This window comes from Hyla sarda, assembly GCF_029499605.1.
Source record: "Hyla sarda isolate aHylSar1 chromosome 1 unlocalized genomic scaffold, aHylSar1.hap1 SUPER_1_unloc_14, whole genome shotgun sequence".
NCBI classification, from domain to species: Eukaryota; Metazoa; Chordata; class Amphibia; order Anura; family Hylidae; genus Hyla; species Hyla sarda.
Window position 1 is genome coordinate 448,717 of NW_026607575.1, and position 22,030 is coordinate 470,746.

Genomic DNA, 22,030 nt, shown 5'->3' on the forward strand with positions numbered 1-22,030 from the left:
TCCAGTAAAGACTGAGGGATACAAACTACATCCAGTAAAGACTGAGGAATACAAACTACATCCTGTAAAGACTGAGGAATACAAACTACATCCGGTAAAGACTGAGGGATACAAACTACATCCGGTAAAGACTGAGGAATACAAACTACATCCGGTAAAGACTGAGGAATACAAACTACATCCGGTAAAGACTGAGGGATACAAACTACATCCGGTAAAGACTGAGGAATACAAACTACATCCGGTAAAGACTGAGGGATACAAACTACATCCGGTAAAGACTGAGGAATACAAACTACATCCGGTAAAGACTGAGGAATACAAACTACATCCGGTAAAGACTGAGGGATACAAACTACATCCGGTAAAGACTGAGGAATACAAACTACATCCGGTAAAGACTGAGGAATACAAACTACATCCGGTAAAGACTGAGGGATACAAACTACATCCTGTAAAGACTGAGGGATACAAACTACATCCAGTAAAGACTGAGGGATACAAACTACATCCAGTAAAGACTGAGGGATACAAACTACATCCGGTAAAGACTGAGGGATACAAACTACATCCTGTAAAGACTGAGGGATACAAATCGTCTTCCACATCCCGGACCTGCTCCTGGTTTTACCGTACAAACACTCATTAAAGAAAAGGTGTGAATGAGGCCAAAGGGGCAGCACCACAGAACAAAATGGAAAATTACATTTTTTATTTTATTCACCTTTTATCTTTATATACTGCATGAATGAAGATCATTTATATACTATATATATATGTATTATACACACACACATACAATTAAATCTGCCGGCTGTATACTCTTAGCACCAAATACAGCTAACCGTATTCCTTAAAAAAATAAATCCTTACATGGTGTATCTGTTGACACTATGTTTAGGTCTGACCATTTGTAATATACATTACCAAATTACTTTTCCTATGTAAATTATCTGACTAACTTCAAAATGTTCTTGAAACACATTTCCCACATACAGAACATCAAAATGGCTACAACCCAGTGTGAATTTTCACATGCTTAAGAAGAAAGGATTTTTCTGAAAAGCATTTCCCACATTCTGAACACAAATATGGCTTCTTTCCTGTGTGAATTCTCTCATGTCTAACAAGAGCTGATTTGCGTGCAAAAGATTTCCCACATTCTGAACATGAATACGGCTTCTCTCCTGTGTGAATTCTCTCATGTTTAGCAAGATCTGATTTTTTTGTGAAACATTTCCCACATTCTGAACATGAAAATGGCTTCTCTCCTGTGTGAATTCTCTCATGTAAAATAACTTTAGATTTTTCTGCAAAGCATTTCCCACATTCTGAACATGAATAAGGCTTCTCTCCTGTGTGAATTCTCTTATGTCGAATAAGTTGTGGTTGACATCTAAAGCATTTACCGCATTCTGAACATGAATATGGCTTCTCTCCTGTGTGAATCCTCTGGTGTAAAACAAGTTGTGATTTACGTGCAAAGCATTTTCCACATTCTGAACACGAATATGGCTTCTCTCCTGTGTGAATTCTCTCATGTTTAGCAAGAAGTGATTGTTCTATAAAACTCTTTCCACATGATGAACATGAAAATGGTTTCCTTGTCGTGTGAGTTCTTACATGTTTCGTAAGATAGGATTTGCTTGAGAAACATTTTCCGCACTCTTTACACAAGTACGGCTTTTCTCCTGTGTGAATTCTCTTATGTATAACAAGATATGAATTACTTGTAAAACATTGTCCACATTCTGAACACGAATATGGCTTCTCTCCTGTGTGAATTCTCTCATGTATAACAAGATCAGCTTTACTTGTAGAACATTTTCCACATTTTGAACAAGAAAATCGCTTTTCTCCAGTGTGAATTCTCAAATGTGTAATGAGGTTTGTTTTACTTGCAAAACATTTCCCACATTCGGAACATGAATACGGCTTCTCTCCTGTGTGAATTCTCTCATGTGAAACAAGATCTGATTTATTTTTAAAACATTTTTCACATTCTGAACACGAATACGGCTTCTCTCCTGTGTGAACTCTCTCGTGTTTAATAAGGTAAGATTTATATATAAAACATTTGCCACATTCTGCACATGTAAACAGGTTTTCTCCTGTGTGCATTTTCTGATGGTCCTTGAGTTTGTCATTAGTGATAAAACTTTTCCCACATTCGGAACATGGAAACGGTTTCTCTCCTGTGTGAGTTCTCTCATGTCTAACAAGATTCGATTGATCCGGAAAACATTTCCCACATTCTGGACAGGAATGCAACCTCTTTGTTGCGTGGTGTCTTCTGTGTGTAAGATGATCCGATTTGTTTGTAAAATGTCTTCCACATTTGTCACAATGAAACATTTTCCCCTCTTTCCTATTTGTCCTTGTGGTAACAATGTGTGGTTGGTCAGGAGAAGGTTCCTCATGATCAGGGGGATTATTATAGGATAGATCTGGATGGACATTAGGGGTAAGGAGGTCTTCTCCTGAGGAGCGCTCCATGATCTCTCCATCTTCTCCTGAGGAGCGCTCCATGATCTCTCCATCTAGTCCTGAGGAGCGCTCCATGATCTCTCCATCTTCTCCTGAGGAGCGCTCCATGATCTCTCCATCTTCTCCTGAGGAGCGCTCCATGATCTCTCCATCTTGTCCTGAGGAGCGCTCCATGATCTCTTCATCTTCTCCTGAGAAGCGCTCCATGATCTCTCCATCTTCTCCTGAGGAGCGCTCCATGATCTCTCCATCTTGTCCTGAGGAGCGCTCCATGTTCTCTCCATCTTGTCCTGAGGAGCGCTCCATGATCTCTCCATCTTGTCCTGAGGAGCGCTCCATGATCTCTCCATCTTGTCCTGAGGAGCGCTCCATGTTCTCTCCATCTTGTCCTGAGGAGCGCTCCATGATCTCTCCATCTTGTCCTGAGGGGCGCTCCATGTTCTCTCCATCTTGTCCTGAGGAGCGCTCCATGATCTCTCCATCTTCTCGTGAAGAGCGCTCCATGATCTCTCCATCTTCTCTTTTATAATTCAGGGATAACGTGATGTTTCGCTTGTGGTTCTCACTGGGATTTTCTGTTTGGATAAAATTATATTGTAAATTTTTTTTTCCAACTGGAAAAGTAAAGCAATGTAAAATATTTCTATGTACCTAAAAATCATATAATGTAAGGGCAGAGTAGATGGACCAGGGGGTCCTTTTGTGACCGTGATTGATGGTAGGGTTACTCATAATGGATCCGCATTGTGTGTTATGCTGCATATCCACTGATGACTCGATCCTATAGTGTGCACCCAGCTGTTCCAGCTGGAGGCACACTATAGGGTCGGGTCACTAGTGGATCTGCAGGGAAAAATACGCTGCCGGTCCATTAGGTGTGACCCTACCCTAACGGGTTAAAATGTTTCAATGACAAAGTTGGGTATTCTGACCACTTTAACGGGCGCTTTTATTTTTTGTAAAGCTAAACTCAATTCCCAACCTTGATAAGCCTGCCCCCTCATCTAGCCATTGAGCCTGCCTCACCAATATGTTTGGTCCTCTAGTACCAGTTGGTCATCAATTTTGTCCCTTAAGGACTCAGGGTTTTTCCAGTTTTTGCACTTTCGTTTTTTCCTCCTTACCTTTTAAAAATCATAACCCTTTCAATTTTCCACCTAAAAATCCATATTATGGCTTATTTTTTGCGTCGCCAATTTTACTTTGCAGGGACATTAGTCATTTTACCAAAAATGCACGGCGAAACGGAAAAAATAATAATTGTGCGACAAAATCGAATAAAAAACGCCATTTTGTAAATTTTGGGGGCTTCCGTTTCTACGCAGTGCATATTTCGGTAAAAATGACACCTTATCATTATTCTGTAGGTCCATACAGTTATAATGATCCCCGACTTATATAGGTGATTTTGTCGCACTTCTGGAAAAAATCATAATTACATGCAGGAAAATTTATACGTTTAAAAATGTCATCTTCTGACCCCTATAACTTTTTTTATTTTTCCACGTACAGGGCGGTATGAGGCTCAAATTTTGCGCCGTGATCTGAAGTTTTTATCGGTATGATTTTTGTTTTGATCGGACTTTTTGATCACTTTTTATTCATTTTCTAATGGTATAAAAAGTGACCAAAAATGCGCTCTTTTGGACTTTGGAATTTTTTTGCGCGTACGCCATTGACCTTGCGGTTTAATTAATGATATATTTTTATAGTTCGGACATTTACGCACGCGGCGATACCACATATGTTTATTTATTTATTTATTTTTTTACACAGTTTAATTTTTTTTCATGGGAAAAGGGGGGTGATTCAAACTTTTATTAGGGAAGGGGTTAAATGACCTTTATTAACACTTTTTTTTTACACTGATCTTCTACACAGATCACAGGCGTGTATTAACACGCCTGTGATCAGTGTTATCGGCGCTTGACTGCTCCTGCCTGGATCTCAGGCACGGAGCAGTCATCCGCTGATCGGACACCGAGGAGGCAGGTAAGAGCCCTCCCGGTGTCCGGTCAGCTGTTCGGGACGCCGCGATTTCACCGCGGCGGTCCCGAACAGCCCGACTGAGCAGCCGGGTCACTTTCACTTTAGAAGCGGAGGTCAGATTTGAACGCCGCTTCTAAAGGGTTAATACCGAACATCGCCGCGATCGTCGTGGTATTAGCCGTTGATGAGCGCCAGGACCGATGCGATATGATGCGGGATCGCGGCGCGATCCCGCTTCATATCATGGGAGCCAGCGCAGGACGTAAATATACGTCCTGCATCGTTAAGGGGTTTAAGAGCACAATAAAAAACCAACAGTCAGAACCCAGCACCCCAGATCAGCCGAGCGCCAGCGCCCCTTCATCTCCAGCAGCGAGATCATCACCTGCTCCAGTAGTCAGGGCTTTGCCATCCCTGCCGGCACTCGGCATCAACAGTGCTGGTGTTCCAGCGTCTGCACCGGTATTCATGGGGAACCCTGTCCTCCCTACCTACAATGGAGACCCCTTTACTTTGAGGTGCAATTGCTCACAGGACAACTACAGGGACCAGAGCTAGAGGAAGTCCGCACCTGGCCAGCCTCAGAGAAGGCGACTGTAGAGCTGTTTCTCTGCAGAATGCCCTAGAGACTGTCCAGAAATTAGATGGTATAACTCCCGAGCAGGGCAAAAAGGTGTTAATGGAAAGCTTTATTGATAGGGCTCATAATAAGTGGGACAAAGCCCAGCTGAGAATGTTAGCGGTCAAAAACCCCAACTTGCAATTCCCTGCTTTCAAAAGACTGGCTATCCAAGTGATTGAGGCCGGGACTGAGTTAGAGGAAGTTTGTACACCCCTTATGCCCATTTCAGAGCCACTAGGGCAGTAGCGAAACCTATAGCCCCTCAGTCACCAGTGTCATCTAGTTTGCCAGTTACCCCAGCCTCAGATTTACAGTGTTAGGCAGGACATTGAACAACTGACTAAGGCTGTGAAGGAGCTTGTCACCTGGGCTGCTCCACCTGATCGTGAACCTCCCCTGCCAAGAAAACCTGCTACTGCTCCCTGCAATCCCAATTACCGTAATCCTCCAACCAATAAATACTCCTCAGGGACTCAAAGACCTTTTTGCACTTATTGTAACAAGTCAGGACATTTGAAAATGCAGTGTTGGGATTTAAACGGATTTCCCCTGAGGTCGAGGATCGGCCCTCAGGAAAACAATCATCAGGTCCAATCCCCGAACGACCTCAGTCAGGACTCTCACTTTATGTCGCCTCCTGCCCCTATGTAAAAGTTATTGTAGAAGGTGTACAGTTGGAGGCGCTGATAGATACAGGGTCACAAGTGTCTACCGTACCTAAAAGTGTTTTCTATCAGCATTAGGATGCTTGTTTATTGTGTGAGCCTGATGATGTCAATTTCAGAATAGTTGCGGGTAACGGGCAACCAGTCCCCAGACATGGATACTGGGAGCCAACCATTCAGTTAGGAGAGCATGTACTAAGCGGGCAGGGAGTGATTGTAACTAATGTGACAGATAACCGGTCAGCTGACTTTATATTGGGGATGAACATTATGAAAAATTGTTTTGCTGAGATAGTAGATGCCTTGCATGCCTCTCTTCCTCATCTGTCCCCTTCAGGCCAGCTTAAAAGTATGCCGTTTGGGCTATGCAATGCCCCTGCTACGTTCCAGCGTCAGATGGAAAGATGCCTGGGTCATCAGAATTTCCAAAGTGTCTTGTTGTACCCGGACAATGTCATCGTGTATTCAAAGTCTTACCAGGAACACCTCAGTCATCTGTCAGACATGTTTCAAGTCCTGATCAAGCATGGACTTAAGATCAAACCATAAAAATGTCACTTTCTTAACCTGTTAAGGACCCAGGGCGTATCTATACGTCCTGAGTCCAGTCCCGTTCTATAACACGTCATAGCGGGTCGGGCCCGGCCTTTAACAATTGTTAGAGGCCGGGACCAGTGGCTTTAGACGCGGTGTTCAAAGTCCGAATTATAAAAATATATTGTTAATTAAACCGGACGGTTAATGGCGTACGCGCCAAAAAATTCCTAAGTCCAAAATAGTGCATTTTTCGTCATTTTTTTATATCATGAAAATAAGTCCTATCAATGCAAAAATGGTACCGCTATAAAATTCAGATCACGGCGCAAAAAATTAGCCCTCATACCGCCCCATACGCGTAAAAATAAAAAAAGTTATAGGGTTCAGAAGATGACAATTTTAATTGTATAAAATTTACTGTAGTTATGATTTTTTCCAGAAGTACGACAAAATCAAACCTACATAAGTAGGGGATCATTTTAATCATATGGACCTACAGAATAAAGAGAAGGTGTAATTTTTTCCGAAAAATGTACCGTGTAGAAACGGAAGCCCCCAAAATTTACAAAAAGGCGTTTTTTTTCAATTTTGTCTCACAATGAATTTTTTTTCCGTTTTGCTGTAGATTTTTGGGTAAAATGACTGATGTCATTACAAAGTAGAATTGGTAGCGCAAAAAATAAGACATCATATGGATTTTTAGGTGCAAAATTTAAAGAGTTATGATTTTTAAAAAGGTAAAATGGAAAAAACGAAAATGCAAAAACGGAAAACCCCTGGATCCTTAAGGGGTTAAACCTCAAGTCCATTACTTGGGTCATGTTGTCAGCACAGAGGGAGTCCAGCCCAATCCTGAACTGGTGGAAGTTGTCAAGAACTGGCCTACCCCATGCACGGTGAAAGATGTCAGGAGCTTCCTGGGATTTACGGGTACTACCGCCACTTCATTCCACACTTTGCCCAAATTGCAGAACCCCTCACAGCTCTCCTACGGCGAAGGAGAACTACAATGGAAGACTGCCTATTGAATGGGACGAAGAGCAGGAGACAGCATTCCGAGCTCTTAAACATCAGCTGACAGAACCACCCATCTTGGCGTATCCAGACTAGTCAGCCGTTCCGGCTATATACTGATGCCAGTTTTAAAGGTCTGGGAGCTGTCCTGTGCAAAATCCAGGAAGGACAAGTGCGAGTCATTGTCTACGCCAGTCGTAACCTGGAGGAGCAGAGAAGAACGATGCTAATTACAGCTCATTCAAGTTGGAACTTCTCGCGCTCGTATGGGCCGTGACGGAAAAGTTCAAAGGACTATTTGGCTGCCACGCCATTTACTGTCTACACGGATGATAACCCATGGGCCCACCTGAACACTGCCAAGTTGGGTGCCATTGAACAGCTTTGGACTTCAAGATTAGCCAATTACAGTTTCACCATCAAGTACAGAAGTGGCAAGTCAAATGTATATGCCATGTACTGTCTCGGATGACCCCCGGCAAAGAATCACCTGTCGAAGCCGTGTGGGAAGACGTGGTGATGCCCCCATTTTATCAACGGTTCGTGAACCTGATTGTTGTGATAGTCCTCATGGACCTATACACCTGGAAGACTCTTCAAGATGAAAGTCGAGTCATGGAAGATCTGTTGGACTACCTTCTGGCAAAAAAAAAAGTACCCACCAGTCTACGCAGGGCACAGTCTGACTACGAGTTGAAACGTCTGTGGCAACAGAGGTAGTGACTGTTTGTGCACAAGTGACTGTTGTACCGAAAATCTTTGAATCCAGTCTCTGGTGATCGACTTAATCAGATTCTGGTTCCCCGAAGAGACGCGGCAGTGGTCCTCAATGCATATCATGATCAGTCGGGACACTTTGGAGTCCACAAGACCGAAGCTACTGTCAGGTAAATATTCTATTGGATCAGAATGCGGAGCGACATTGAGAAATGGTGCAGTGAATGTGCAGTCTGTAACATCACCAAGAATGTGCGCAAGGACGCAAGAGCACCCCTCCATTCCATCCAGAGTGAAAGGCCTAACCAGTTGGTTATGCTAGACCATGTCAAATTATCTCCTACCCCGTCTGGGTATACTTATACTCTCACCATAGTGGATCACTGCTCCAAATGGGTTGCCATAGTACTAGTGAAAGATCTCACAGCCAAAACAGCGGCCCAGATGTTTTACTCCAAATGGGTGCAAACCCTTGGGTGTTCGGAGTCTGTCCTAACTGACCATGGAACGGCCTTCAAGGCCCAACTCTTCCAAGAGATATGGCAATTCCATGCCTGCAAGAAACTGCGGACCACAGCCTACCACCCTCAGGTTAATGGGCAGTGTGGTCTGCATCAATATTGTCCCAGTCCACTACAAGTCCCAGCAAGCCCTAAGGTCTCTGAAGAGTATAGTATAGACTGTTCCATCTGTCACTCAGTAAAGCTACCGTTGTCCGCAACTTGGCGTCGGAGTCATTATTGCCCCCTAGCCCAGGATCCAGCGGTATACCTTCAGGTGGTATAGAGGATAAACCATGCCCTGGCGTCACGAATACAAGGGGTTAATGCCATCTGCCCCTAGGGTAATTCCATCTGCCTTGCATCAAACGCTCTACCACTGACCAGAAAAAAATTTTCACACATGGGAGAGATGGACCAGGAACGATGACATCACAGACACCATCCTAGCAGGTTGGGAAGTGGTACCGTTACAGATATGAATATGACACACAGAGTTAAATGCCCCCTTGTTACAGGAAGGGTTCACTTCAATGTAACATCCTGTCTTTTGTCATAGATATTCTGGGGTCTTCTCTGTGGGGACATAATGATCACATGGTTCTGGTGTCTTCTCTGAGAGGACATAAGGATCACATGGTTCTGGTGTCTAATGATCAAATGGTTCTGGTGTCTTATCAGAGAAGACATAAGGATCACATGGTTCTGGTGTCTTCTCTGAGGGGACGTAATGATCAGATGGTTCTGGGGTCTTCTCTGAGGGGACATAATGATCACATGGTTCTGGTGTCTTCTCTGAGAGGACATAAGGATCACATGGTTCTGGTGTCTAATGATCAAATGGTTCTGGTGTCTTATCAGAGAGGACATAAGGATCACATGGTTCTGGTGTCTTCTCTGAGGACAATGATCACATGGTTCTGGTGTCTTCTCTGAGGGCACATAAGGATCACATGGTTCTGGGGTCTTCTCTGAGGGGACATAAGGATCACATGGTTCTGGTGTCTTCTCTGAGGAGACATAAGGATCACATGGTTCTGGTGTCTTCTCAGAGAGGACATAAGGATCACATGGTTCTGGTGTCTTCTCTGAGGACATAATGATCACATGGTTCTGGTGTCTTCTCTGAGGACATAAGGATCACATGGTTCTGGTGTCTTCTCTGAGAGGACATAATGATCACATGGTTCTGGTGTCTTCTCTGAGAGGACATAATGATCACATGGTTCTGGTGTCTTCTCTGAGGACATAAGGATCACATGGTTCTGGTGTCTGAGGGAACATAATGATCACATGGTTCTGGTGTCTTCTCTGAGGAGACATAAGGATCACATGGTTCTGGTGTCTTCTCTGAGAGGACATAAGGATAACATGGTTCTGGTGTCTTCTCTGAGGGGGCATGAGGATCACATGGTTCTGGTGTCTTCTCTGAGGACATAATGATCACATGGTTCTGGTGTCTTCTCTGAGGGGACATAATGATCACATGGTTCTGGTGTCCTCTCTGAGGGGACATAAGGATCACATGGTTCTGGTGTCCTCTCTGAGGGGACATAAGGATCACATGGTTCTGGTGTCTTCTCTGAGGACATAATGATCACATGGTTCTGGTGTCTTCTCTGAGGGGACATAAGGATCACATGGTTCTGGTGTCTTCTCCGAGAGGACATAATGATCACATGGTTCTGGTGTCTTCTCTGAGGGGACATAATGATCACATGGTTCTGGTGTCTTCTCTGGGAGGACATAATGATCACATGGTTCTGGGGTCTTCTCTGAGAGGACATAAGGATCACATGGTTCTGGTCTCTTCTCTGAGGGGACATAATGATCACATGGTTCTGGTGTCTTCTCTGAGGGGACATAATGATCACATGGTTCTGGTGTCTTCTCTGAGGAGACATAAGAATCACATGGTTCTGGTGTCTTCTCTGAGGACATAATGATCACATGGTTCTGGTGTCTTCTCTGAGGACATAAGGATCACATGGTTCTAGTGTCTTCTCTGAGGACATAAGGGTCACATGGTTCTGGTGTCTTCTCTGAGGACATAAGGGTCACATGGTTCTGGTGTCTGAGGGAACATAATGATCACATGGTTCTGGTGTCTTCTCTGAGGGGACATAATGATCACATGGTTCTGGTGTCTTCTCTGAGGGAACGTAATGATCACATGGTTCTGGTGTCTTCTCTGAGGAGACATAAGGATCACATGGTTCTGGTGTCTTCTCTGAGAGGACATAATGATTGTTACGCCGAGCGCTCCGGGTCCCCGCTCCTCCCCGGAGCGCTCGCTTCACTCTCGCTACTGCAGCGCTCCGGCCAGATCCACTGACCCGGTGCGCTGCGATACCGTCTCCAGCCGGGATGCGATTCGCGATGCGGGTGGCGCCCGCTCGCGATGCGCATCCCGGCTCCCGTACCTGACTCGCTCTCCGTCGGTCCTGTCCCGGCGCGCGCGGCCCCGCTCCCTAGGGCGCGCGCGCGCCGGGTCTCTGCGATTTAAAGGGCCACTGCGCCGCTGATTGGCGCAGTGGTTCTAATTAGTGTGTTCACCTGTGCACTCCCTATTTATACCTCACTTCCCCTGCACTCCCTCGCCGGATCTTGTTGCCATTGTGCCAGTGAAAGCGTTTCCTTGTGTGTTCCTAGCCTGTGTTCCAGACCTCCTGCCGTTGCCCCTGACTACGATCCTTGCTGCCTGCCCCGACCTTCTGCTACGTCCGACCTTGCTTCTGTCTACTCCCTTGTACCGCGCCTATCTTCAGCAGTTAGAGAGGTTGAGCCGTTGCTAGTGGATACGACCTGGTCACTACCGCCGCAGCAAGACCATCCCGCTTTGCGGCGGGCTCTGGTGAAAACCAGTAGTGACTTAGAACCGGTCCACTAGCACGGTCCACGCCAATCCCTCTCTGGCACAGAGGATCCACCTCCTGCCAGCCGGCATCGTGACAATGATCACATGGTTCTGGTGTCTTCTCTGAGGGGACATGAGGATCACATGGTTCTGGTGTCTTCTCTGAGGAGACATAAGGATCACATGGTTCTGGTGTCTTCTCTGAGAGGACATAATGATCACATGGTTCTGGTGTCTTCTCTGAGGACATAATGATCACATGGTTCTGGTGTCTTCTCTGAGGGGACATAATGATCACATGATTCTGGTGTCTTCTCTGAGGACATAATGATCACATGGTTCTGGTGTCTTCTCTGAGGGGACATAAGGATCACATGGTTCTGTATCTTCTCTGAGGGGACATAAGGGTCACATGGTTCTGAGGTTCTAAGGATACTGGAGCTGAGACCCTCAGACACTTCTGTGGTTATATAAATGATCAGTAAGGATCTCAGCCAAGTGTGAGAATAAGTGTCTGTAGTCACATCCGTGAGTCTTTTAACCAGATATCATACGGCAGACAGCGTCCAGCCTAAAGGTCACTAGGGCCTCAGTATTGTTTCATCTAACAGTCTGACAAATATACCAAGAATGTAAGTGAAGTCATTTCTACTGATGGAATAAGAATAAGGCAAATGTGTTTTAAATGACCCAATGGAAGAGCGGACATTGTAAAGACGTTCACGGGCAGCAGAATGAAGTCTGTATAGTCACCAGATCTCAGAATTATAAAGACTCTATAGGGGAGACTTTCAAGGAGAAGATTTTCTGCTGTAACCTGGGAGAGTCCTCATGTGTTCTTGGTAGTAGGAACGTTGAGGTTAAAGGGTCACTCCGCTGCTAAACAACTTAACCCTTATCCAATAGATGTGAAGAAGACAAGATGGGGGGGGGGGGGGGGGGGCAATGTGATGGACAATGTTCTGCTGGAAACCAGATCCTGGTATTTGTGGACGTTACTTTCACACGTATCACCTACCCAATCATGTTATGGACCCTGGGATCCTCTAATAACAGTGGCCACAGTAACCCCCTCAGAGATCTTGTGGAGTCCAGACCACGATGGGTCAGAGATGTTCTGATGGCACAAGCAGAAACCTACACAAAACTGTGGCTCAATGTTAGGTTTATCAGTCATCTCCCTTCTCGTCATTCTTCTCTCCATAGACTTCTATGGGCAGCACGTAACCTGATCTAAAGATGTAGTGAGAGCAGGGTTGTGTATTATATCCCCACTCCGTCTAAATCCATCATTACCTACCTGGGGTAACACCTCCTGGAATTATTACATACCTGGGCTATCATCTTCTGGAATTTCCTCTTTCACTTCCCTACAAGGGTGATGGCCCCCGATCCTCTCTTCTTCTGCATCATCCTCCACTTTAATATTAGTCAGATCTCCACCCGGATGAGACAGGACATTTCCCTCTGGACAGTCCTGGGAATACAGAGGGCGGGGACACCTCTCGGGTGGATTTCTATCAATGACTCCATCTGTAGGGAACACACAGGGAATGAATACATTTCTATGTTACTAGGTAGTGACAGTGATATTTTATATATATATATATATATATACATATATATATATATATATATATATATATATATATATATATATATATATATAATGTCTCTTCTTACCTTGTGATGTGAGGGGCCGGTGATCCTCCACCATGACTATGTCCCGGTACAGATCCTTGTGTCCTTCTGCAGATAGACAGCGACCTCCTACAGGGCTCAGCTCTGGAGACCTCACCTACTAGAAGACATTGATAATATAGAGCGGGTCCAAAGATGGGGGACAAAAATGAATTTAACACCTTAAGGACAAAGGGTATACCTGTACCCCGCGTCATAGCCGGGTGGTCCTGGCAGCTATCAGCCACCAGGACCCGTAACTAATGCCGGACATCACCGATCGTGGTGATGTGGTGAAGGGTTACTTTAGACGCGGTGATCAAACAGCTGTATGGACGGGGGGGTGGGAGCTCACCTTCCTCCATCTCCGTCCAATCAACGCTCTGCTGCTCCATGTCTGAGATCCAGGCTGGAGCAATGGAGCGCCGATAACACTAATCAATGCTATGCTAAGGCACAGAACAGTGTATGCAATCAGAAGATCACATGGTATAGTCTCCTATAGGGACTAAAAAATGGTGTTAAAAAAAAATAAAAATAAAAAAAGTTAATAAATGTGATTCAACCCCTTCCCTAATACAAGTTTGAATCACCCCCTTTTCCTATTTAAAAAAAATAATATATATATATATATATATATATATATATATATATATATATACGTCCAAGGAGGAAGACAGCACTAGTCCCTGCTCTTATGCCCGTGACCATCCGGATAACCAGTCCAGATACAGAACATCCAATTGGTATAGGTCACAGCAAAAAGTATGCAGACTCCCAGTTTCAAAAAGGCTGTGGTCTTTATTTAGGTCATCAGCAATGCAACGTTTCGGCTACGGTGTAGCCTTTGTCAAGCATATATATATGTAAACGTAAATAAACATATTTGGTATCGCCGCGTCCATTAATGTCCGAACTATAAATTATAATGTTAATCAATGGCATATACATAAAAAAAGTCCAAGTCCAACATTTTTGGTCATTTTGTATACCCTAAAAAAAAATGTATAAAAAGCAATAAAAAAGTCAGATCAAAAGAAAAATGGTACCGATAAAAACTTCAGATCACGGCACAATTTTGCCCCACAAATATTTTTTTCTGGTTTCGCCATAGATGTTGTGGTGAAATGATTGATGTCATTACAAAGTACAATTGGTGACGCGAAAAAAAAAAAAAAAAAAACTTATATGGGTCTGTAGGTGGAAAATTGAAAGCGTTATGATTTTTAGAAGGTGAGGAGGAAAACAAAAAAATTATTAAATAAAAAACTAATCAGGAAAAATATATAACATTGTAGGACGGTCTTTGGCCTTCAGTCATGGTAGGTTGAGGATTGGGTATAAGATTGTAGGACGGTCTTTGGCCTTCAGTCATGGTAGGTTGAGTAGTAGACATAAGATTGTAGGATGGTCTTTGGCCTTCAGTCATGGTAGGTTGAGGATTGGGTATAAGATTGTAGGACGGTCTTTGGCCTTCAGTCATGGTAGGTTGCGGATTGGGTATAAGATTGTAGGACGGTCTTTGGCCTTCAGTCATGGTAGGTTGCGGATTGGGTATAAGATTGTAGGACGGTCTTTGGCCTTCAGTCATGGTAGATGAAGGAGTGGATATAGGATTGTAGGACAGTCTTTGGTCTTCAGCCATGGTAGAAGATCACTGGGCATCTCTGGACAAGATGTCTGTTCCACTCTAATCCAACATGGAAGAGGAGACCTTCTGTGCTGTTGTACCTAAGAGTCTAGTCTAGTGGAACAATAATATTTAGATATGTGCGAGAAGCTTAAACCACCGACCACTTTCCCGCAGACAAAACATTCAGAGCTCCTCCACAATGTTTATTTCCTTAGAGAAACTTAAGGAGATGTTAATAGATATAAGGTCAGTAGATGGGAGATCTATCAGTACGGAACATAATACAACAATCTATGAGGTCCAGTCATTATGGCAGCCAAAATGTGACCCAACCAGAAGAGATTTAGAGAAGACCAAAGATGTAAATGTCCCTCCAGTCTTAGACTGCATTCACATTACTGTTGCAGCCTACGGCTGCCGGATCCAGCTGGGTGAGGGGAGAACCGAGCGCTCCCGTACCCCACCCGGACCGGCACCAAAATCCATTCACTTCAATGACCCGACTGGAGTCACTGTTTGGCTCATTTTCTCCCCGTATCCGGTTTTGTGACAGGACCTAAAACTGTAGTATACTACAGTTTTAAGTCTGGTCATAAAACTGGATACGGGACAGAAATTAGCCGACCGGAGTCACTGTTTGAATTGAAGTGAATGGATTTTGGCACCGGTCCAGCTGGGGTACGGGAGCACTCGGTTCTCCCCCAAAACCCCCCCCCCCACAGCCGGAACCACAACCGTAATGTGAATGCACATAGAGAATTTGATACGGTAGAGAGAACGGCCGGCAAATGATAACAGTTTCTTAAGATGAAGCCTTGTCCCAACGTGATTGGCAAAAATGGGGGGCGCGGCTTGATGACATCACTCCTCTAAAGCCGACCCTCATTGACGGTGGGGACAGTACGGGGTCTCATAGGTGGTGACGGACCTCCCATAGACTTGCATTGAGGGGGCGGGGTGTGACGTCACACGGGGCGGAGTAATGACGTCACACTCGTCCGCCATTGTGGTCGGGATCCGAAGCCTTCAGTGTTCCCGGTGTTAGGTGGAAGCCGTCCAGGTGGGTGCTGCAGCCGAGATCCCGGGGGTCCCCAGCAGCGGGACCCAAGTGATCTGGCATCTTATCCAGATGTCTAGGGGTGCAGAGTACCCCTTTAACTTGTACGTGTTGGAGGTCGATCGTCCCCTCTTATGTCTATATGATGTCCCCAGAAGTTCAGCGTTCTCCAGCACTATGGATTGGCATCATTTTAAGCCTTGTCGGACAAAATGTCATAAATCAGCTGGTCACACGAGGCAGGGGCACTGATCACATGAGGCAGGGACGCTGATCACAGGATGTAGGGACACTGACCACAAGGGGCAGGGACACTGGTCACACGAGGCAGGGACGCTAATCACACGAGGCAGGGACGCTGATCACACGAGGCAGGGGCAACTGATCACATGAGGCAGGGGCACTGGTCACACGAGGCAGAGACTCTGATCACACGAGGCAGGGGATGCTGGTCGCACGAGGCAGGGACGTTGATCACACGAGGCAGGGGACGCTTCTCATCTTGCCTTAGAAGCTGCCCGTGTGGCCCATCTGTATGTCCTGCCCTTGCCAGCGTTTAAAAGCATCCCTGCTATCTGCAGACCGCACTGAGATCATGTGACAGCGCAGGATGTGTTCAACGATGGAACTTCAGACAAGGCTTGAAATGATAATAATCCCTAATTCAGAACTTCAGGGGGTGACAACAAAAAAGAGGGGAATACATCAATAAACTGATCAAAAAGAAGAGGCCCCCCCCCCCCCCCCCCCCCCGTACTGCCCCCTCTTCTTCTTGGCTTAAGCTGAGGAAATAGTAAACTGAGTATTGGGATGACTGGCTGCAGTTCTCAGCACTATCACTAGGTGGCAGAACAGCCTCAGCAGCCTCCGACCTCTCCCCGCACACCCCCAGCAGCCTCCGTCCTCTCCCCGCACACCCCCAGCAGCCTCCGTCCTCTCCCCGCACACCCCCAGCAGCCTCCGTCCTCTCGCCGCACACCCCCAGCAGTCTCTGTGCTCTCTCCGCACACCCCCAGCAGCCTCTGTCCTCTCCCCGCACACCCCCAGCAGCCTCTGTCCTCTCCCCGCACACCCCCAGCAGCCTCCGTCCTCTCCCTGCACACCCCCAGCAGCCTCCGTCCTCTCCCCGCACACCCCCAGCAGCCTCCGTCCTCTCGCCGCACACCCCCAGCAGCCTCCGTCCTCTCGCCGCACACCCCCAGCAGCCTCCGTCCTCATCGCCGCACACCCCCAGCAGCCTCCGTCCTCTCCCCGCACACCCCCAGCAGCCTCCGTCCTCCCCCCGCACACACCCCAGCAGCCTCCGTCCTCCCCCCGCACACCCCCAGCAGCCTCCGTCCTCCCCCCGCACACCCCCAGCAGCCTCCGTCCTCTCCCCGCACACCCCCAGCAGCTTCCGTCCTCTCCCCGCACACCCCCAGCTGCCTCCGTCCTCTCCCCTCACACCCCCAGCAGCCTCCGTCCTCTCCCCGCACACCCCCAGCAGCCTCCGTCCTCTCCCCGCACACCCCCAGCAGCCTCCGTCCTCTCCCCGCACACCCCCAGCAGCCTCCGTCCTCTGCCCGCACACCCCCAGCAGCCTCTGTCCTCTGCCCGCACACCCCCAGCAGCCTCTGTCCTCTCCCCGCACTCCCCCAGCAGCCTCTGTCCTCTCCCCGCACACCCCCAGCAGCCTCTGTCCTCTCCCCGCACACCCCCAGCAGCCTCTGTCCTCTCCCCGCACACCCCCAGCAGCCTCTGTCCTCTCCCCGCACACCCCCAGCAGCCTCTGTCCTCTGCCCGCACACCCCCAGCAGCCTCTGTCCTCTCCCTGCACTCCCCCAGCAGCCTCTGTCCTCTCCCCGCACACCCCCAGCAGCCTCTGTCCTCTCCCCGCACACCCCCAGCAGCCTCTTTCCTCTCCCCGCACACCCCCAGCAGCCTCTGTCCTCTCCCCGCACACCCCCAGCAGCCTCTGTCCTCTCCCCATACACCCCCAGCAGCCTCTGTCCTCTCCCCTTACACCCCCAGCAGCCTCTGTCCTCTCCCCTTACACCCCCAGCAGCCTCTGTCCTCTCCCCGCACACCCCCAGCAGCCTCTGTCCTCTCCCCGCACACCCCCAGCAGCCTCTGTCCTCTCCCCGCACACCCCCCAGCAGCCTCTGTCCTCTCCCCGCACACCCCCCAGAAGCGTGCAACACTGGAACAGCAGAAAATGCTCTAAATAATAATAATCCCTAATTCAGAACTTCAGGAGGTGACAAAAAAAAAAGGGGAATACTTTAATAAACTGATAAAACAAGAGCCCCCCAGTACTGCCCCCCTCCTTCTTGGTTTAGGCTGGGGACATAGTAAACTGAGTATTGGGATGACTGGCTGCAGTACTCAGCACTATCACTAGGTGGCAGAACACTTTATACTTACACAGCAATGACTCTTGTAAACCCCAATATGTATATGGGAATGTCCGGTTTAGCAGGTGGTATAAACTATATTAGTTACATTGTCCTCCTCATGTCATGTGACTCTACAAGGAGGGAAGAAGCATTTAGTAGATTGGTGTCATGTGAGTCCATAGAGAGTTATAGGAGGAAGAAGGGAAAGGACACGATGTTACTGATAACACACTGTAACAAACCCTCTCCTCATGTAATTACCTTATTACTGACTGCGCGACCACAATCTCCTCTGAATATCCCGGAGGTGTAGGGACCTGTGATGATGTCACAACCATGTGACCTGTACATGTGGGGGCGGAGCTCAGCAGGTTAGAAGAGATTGAGAATGAAGGACCTGTGAAGATGGTCATGTGACAGGAAAAGGCGGGGCTGCAGGCTGGAGCTCCACTCCATACAGGAAACGTAACTTTTTTTTTAAAATCAACTTTATTGTAAGTGAAAATATTTTCAGCTGTTTCCTTCCAACATAGTTTAAGCCATCTCCCCCGCACACCCCCAGCAGCCTCTGTCCCTCTCCCCCGCACACCCCCAGCAGCCTCTGTCCTCTCCCCGCACACCCCCAGCAGCCTCTGTCCTCTCCCCGCACACCCCCAGCAGCCTCTGTCCTCTCCCCTCACACCCCCAGCAGCCTCTGTCCTCTCCCCTCACACCCCCAGCAGCCTCTGTCCTCTCCCCGCACACCCCCAGCAGCCTCTGTCCTCTCCCCGCACACCCCCCAGCAGTCTCTGTCCTCTCCCCGCACACCCCCAGCAGCCTCTGTCCTCTCCCCGCACACCCCCAGCAGCCTCTGTCCTCTCCCCGCACACCCCCAGCAGCCTCTGTCCTCTCCCCCGCACACCCCCAGCAGCCTCTGTCCTCTCCCCGCACACCCCCCAGCAGCCTCTGTCCTCTCCCCGCACACCCCCAGCAGTCTCTGTCCTCTCCCCGCACACCCCCTAGCAGCCTCTGTCCTCTCCCCGCACACCCCCAGCAGTCTCTGTCCTCTCCCCGCACACACCCCCAGGCAGCCTCTGTCCTCTCCCCGCACACCCCCAGCAGCCTCTGTCCTCTCCCCGCACACCCCCCAGCAGCCCCTTTCCTCTCCCCGCACACCCCCAGCAGCCTCTGTCCTCTCCCCGCACACCCCCCAGCAGCCTCTGTCCTCTCCCCGCACACCCCCAGCAGCCTCTGTCCTCTCCCCGCACACCCCCCAGCAGCCTCTGTCCTCTCCCCGCACACCCCCAGCAGCCTCTGTCCTCTCCCCGCACACCCCCAGCAGCCTCTGTCCTCTCCCCGCACACCCCCCAGCAGTCCTCTGTCCTCTCCCCCGCACACCCCCCCAGCAGCCTCTGTCCTCTCCCCCGCACACCCCCAGCAGTCTCTGTCCTCTCCCCTCACAACCCCCAGCAGTCTCTGTCCTCTCCCCTCACACCCCCAGCAGTCTCTGTCCTCTCCCCGTACACCCCCCAGCAGCCTCTGTCCTCTCCCCGTACACCCCCAGCAGCCTCTGTCCTCTCCCCTCGCACCCCCAGCAGTCTCTGTCCTCTTCCCCCGCACACCCCCAGCAGTCTCTGTCCTCTCGCCCGCACACCCCCAGCAGTCTCTGTCCTCTCCCCGCACTCCCCCAGCAGTCTCTGTCCTCTCCCCGCACACCCCCCAGCAGCCTCTGTCCTCTCCCCGCACACCCCCAGCAGTCTCTGTCCTCTCCCCGCACACCCCCCAGCAGTCTCTGTCCTCTCCCCGCACACCCCCAGCAGTCTCTGTCCTCTGCCCGCACACCCCCAGCAGTCTCTGTCCCTCTCCCCCGCACACACCCCCCAGCAGCCTCTGTCCTCTCCCCGCACACCCCCAGCAGCCTCTGTCCTCTCCCCTCACACCCCCCAGCAGCCTCTGTCCTCTCCCCGCACACCCCCAGCAGCATCCGTCCTCTCCCCGCACACCCCCAGCAGACTCTGTCCTCTCCCCTCACACCCCCCAGCAGTCTCTGTCCTCTCCCCCGCACACCCCCAGCAGCCTCCGTCCTCTCCCCCGCACACCCCCAGCAGCCTCCGTCCTCTCCCCCGCACACCCCCAGCAGCCTCTGTCCTCTCCCCGCACACCCCCAGCAGCCTCTGTCCTCTCCCCGCACACCCCCAGCAGCCCTCCGTCCTCTCCCCGCACACACCCCAGCAGTCTCTGTCCTCGCCCCGCACACCCCCAGCAGTCTCTGTCCTCTCCCCGCACACCCCCCAGCAGCCTCTGTCCTCTCCCCCGCACACCCCCAGCAGCCTCTGTCCTCTCCCCCGCACACCCCAGCAGCCTCTGTCCTCTCCCCGCACACCCCCCAGCAGCCTCCGTCCTCTCCCCGCACACCCCCAGCAGACTCTGTCCTCTCCCCGCACACCCCCAGCAGACTCTGTCCTCTCCCCGCACACCCCCCAGCAGCCTCTGTCCTCTCCCCGCACACCCCCAGCAGCCTCCGTCCTCTCCCCGCACACCCCCAGCAGCCTCTGTCCTCTCTCCCGCACACCCCCAGCAGCCTCCGTCCTCTCCCCGCACACCCCCAGCAGTCTCCGTCCTCTCCCCGCACACCCCCCAGCAGCCTCCGTCCTCTCCCCCGCACACCCCCAGCAGCCTCTGTCCTCTCCCCGCACACCCCCAGCAGTCTCTGTCCTCTCCTCCCGCACACCCCCAGCAGTCTCTGTCCTCTCCCCGCACACCCCCAGCAGCCTCTGTCCTCTCCCCGCACACCCCCAGCAGCCTCTGTCCTCTCCCCCCACACCCCCAGCAGCCTCTGTCCTCTCCCCGCACACCCCCAGCAGCCTCTGTCCTCTCCCCCGCACACCCCCAGCAGCCTCGGTCCTCTCCCCGCACACCCCCCAGCAGCCTCCGTCCTCTCCCCGCACACCCCCAGCAGCCTCTGTCCTCTCCCCGCACACCCCCAGCAGCCTCGGTCCTCTCCCCGCACACCCCCCAGCAGCCTCCGTCCTCTCCCCGCACACCCCCAGCAGTCTCTGTCCTCTCCCCTCACACCCCCAACAGTCTTGGTCCCCCCCCCCCCAGATAGATTAGGTGGGTATCTGTATGTAGGTGTTGGGGGGTCGGGTGATGGAGGATTAATCTGACAGACACTCTGGGATCCTGGATAGGAGGAGGCGACATCTGGACCCAGGGCTGGACTGGGTGAGAAAACCAGCCCTGGAAAAAAATTACATCCCTGCCCCATAGTGTCATTATACAGGCACATCGTCTTTTTCTTGTTCATAAAAGGTAAAATCATGCATTTTAAAGCATATTAGTTTTCCCCCACATTAGGTGCAGTACAGTTCCCCCACATTAGGTGGAGTACAGTTCCCCCACATTAGGTGCAGTACAGTTCCCCCACATTAGGGTGCAGTACAGTTCCCCCACATTAGGTGCAGTACAGTTCCCCCACATTAGGTGCAGTACAGTTCCCCCCACATTAGGTGCAGTACAGTTCCCCCACATTAGGTGCAGTACAGTTCCCCCCACATTAGGTGCAGTACAGTTCCCCCACATTAGGTGCAGTACAGTTCCCCCACATTAGGTGCAGTACAGTTCCCCCACATTAGGGTAGTCAAGGTACAGTTCCCCCACATTAGGTGCAGTACAGTTCCCCCACATTAGGTGCAGTACAGTTCCCCCACATTAGGTGCAGTACAGTTCCCCCCACATTAGGTGCAGTACAGTTCCCCCACATTAGGTGCAGTAACAGTTCCCCCCACATTAGGTGCAGTACAGTTCCCCGCTCCCCACATTAGGTGCAGTATAGTTCCCCCCCCACATTAGGTGCAGTATAGTCCCCCCCCCCACATTAGGTGCAGTTGTCAGGATCCGGGTTGGCGGAGGGTGAGG

At 49.8% G+C, this 22,030-nt stretch overlaps 1 protein-coding gene across 1 annotated transcript in view; it reads right to left on the reverse strand.

The window, feature by feature from the left end:
- Positions 1–549: 549 nt before the first annotated feature.
- The window catches only part of LOC130297986 (uncharacterized), a 60,517-nt gene continuing 39,036 nt past the window's right edge, over positions 550–22,030 (reverse strand). The window contains exons 7-10 of the mRNA XM_056550861.1: positions 18,395–18,496; positions 13,072–13,186; positions 12,721–12,921; positions 550–3,062 (exon numbers count right to left, since the gene is read on the reverse strand). Coding sequence (XP_056406836.1) covers positions 1,012–3,062; positions 12,721–12,921; positions 13,072–13,186; positions 18,395–18,496 — 2,469 coding nt within the window. The 3' untranslated portion in view covers positions 550–1,011. The remainder of the gene's footprint in view (positions 3,063–12,720; positions 12,922–13,071; positions 13,187–18,394; positions 18,497–22,030) is intronic.